General features: G+C 54.8%; 1 protein-coding gene across 1 annotated transcript; it reads right to left on the bottom strand.

Annotated features, from left to right (window-relative positions):
• Positions 1-6: 6 nt before the first annotated feature.
• Positions 7-920, bottom strand: LOC120860133 (mast cell protease 3-like; the record flags this gene model as incomplete). Its single annotated transcript, XM_040235944.1, has 2 exons — positions 7-524; positions 715-920. Coding segments are annotated over 2 exons (509 nt in total), but the record flags the coding sequence as incomplete, so codon positions are not given.
• Between the last annotated feature and the right edge of the window lie 221 nt (positions 921-1,141).

The raw sequence follows: 1,141 nt of genomic DNA, 5'->3' as shown, positions 1-1,141 counted from the left end.
GGTGGGCTCAGTTAGGGGTCCTGGCTGATATCAGGGCCTTGTTGGTCCTGAAGTTTCACCCTTGCATTGACAATCCTGCTGCTCCTCCTGCAGGAAGCCTCACCCATTTGTGACTGTGGGGCAGTGTTCACCCCCCAGGGACACAGGACAGTGTTCAGATAGGAGGACAGGCTGGGGACACAGGGGCGAGTTTTGTTCCCAAGGCCACCCATCATCCCAGCTCAGTTGAGCCCAGGGTTTTGTACAGATAACACTGGGGAACTCACCGAGAAAGAATCCTTCCTCTTGCTTGGATCTCCAGCACATATCTGCGTGATGGGGATGTAGTATTTGAAGCGAGCAATACATTTCTCCTCACTTTGCAGTTCAAGATCTACCTCCTGAAGTTTGTCTGCAGAGGGCATATTTACCCCCAGTTGCCCCCAGCCGGCCACACTGCACATCATCCCTGGCTTCACCTTCTCCAAGCTCCTGGGCAGACTGATGAGGCTCACTGCATCCGTCATGTCAGCCTTCCTAGTCAACTGAATGTAGAGGAAAAGCATTCTCACCTACTGTTGGCCCACAGAGGCTGCAGGACAGTAATGGGGTTGCCTTCTTCTCAGCATTGGGACCACAGAGGGGTTGTACAGGAGGAGGGTCTGGAATGAGGTCATGGGGGATGCAGAACCCTGGATGGAAGTGTCCCGGAGTCAGTGCAGCCACGTGTCCCACCTGCAGTAACATGATGTCATTGGCCCCAGTCTCATCATTATAGCGTGGGTGTGGGATGGCTCTTCTCACTGGGATGACCTGCTTGGTCCTCTCTCGGTCCATGATGTTGTGGGCCCCCAGGGTGACGTTGAGTGAGCTGCACAGAGAGCAAAAGGGAGGGGGTGTCACAGGAGAAATGGTCCAGGAGCCGGGAGGAAAGAGCACAGCTTGGGACAAGGCAAAATTTGGAGTGGGGCAGGGGGAGGGTGTGGCGAAATTCTAGGCGGTGGGCCCTAGAGCTGAGCATCTCTAAACTGTCTGCTCCCTGGCAGCCTGGGCAGGGTGCCAGTTCCTATAGTCCATGGAGGGTGTTCAGTCCTGCTCGAGCTTGACTGTCTAAAGAAAACATGAATTTCTCACATTTGCACTGTGGGCTCCAGGCCACAAC

The sequence above is a fragment of the Oryx dammah genome, unplaced genomic scaffold (genome assembly GCF_014754425.2).
Source record: "Oryx dammah isolate SB20612 unplaced genomic scaffold, SCBI_Odam_1.1 HiC_scaffold_9883, whole genome shotgun sequence".
NCBI classification, from domain to species: domain Eukaryota; kingdom Metazoa; phylum Chordata; class Mammalia; order Artiodactyla; family Bovidae; genus Oryx; species Oryx dammah.
The sequence above is the reverse complement of the archived record's forward strand: the minus strand, read 5'-3'. Positions and strand labels throughout refer to the sequence as shown.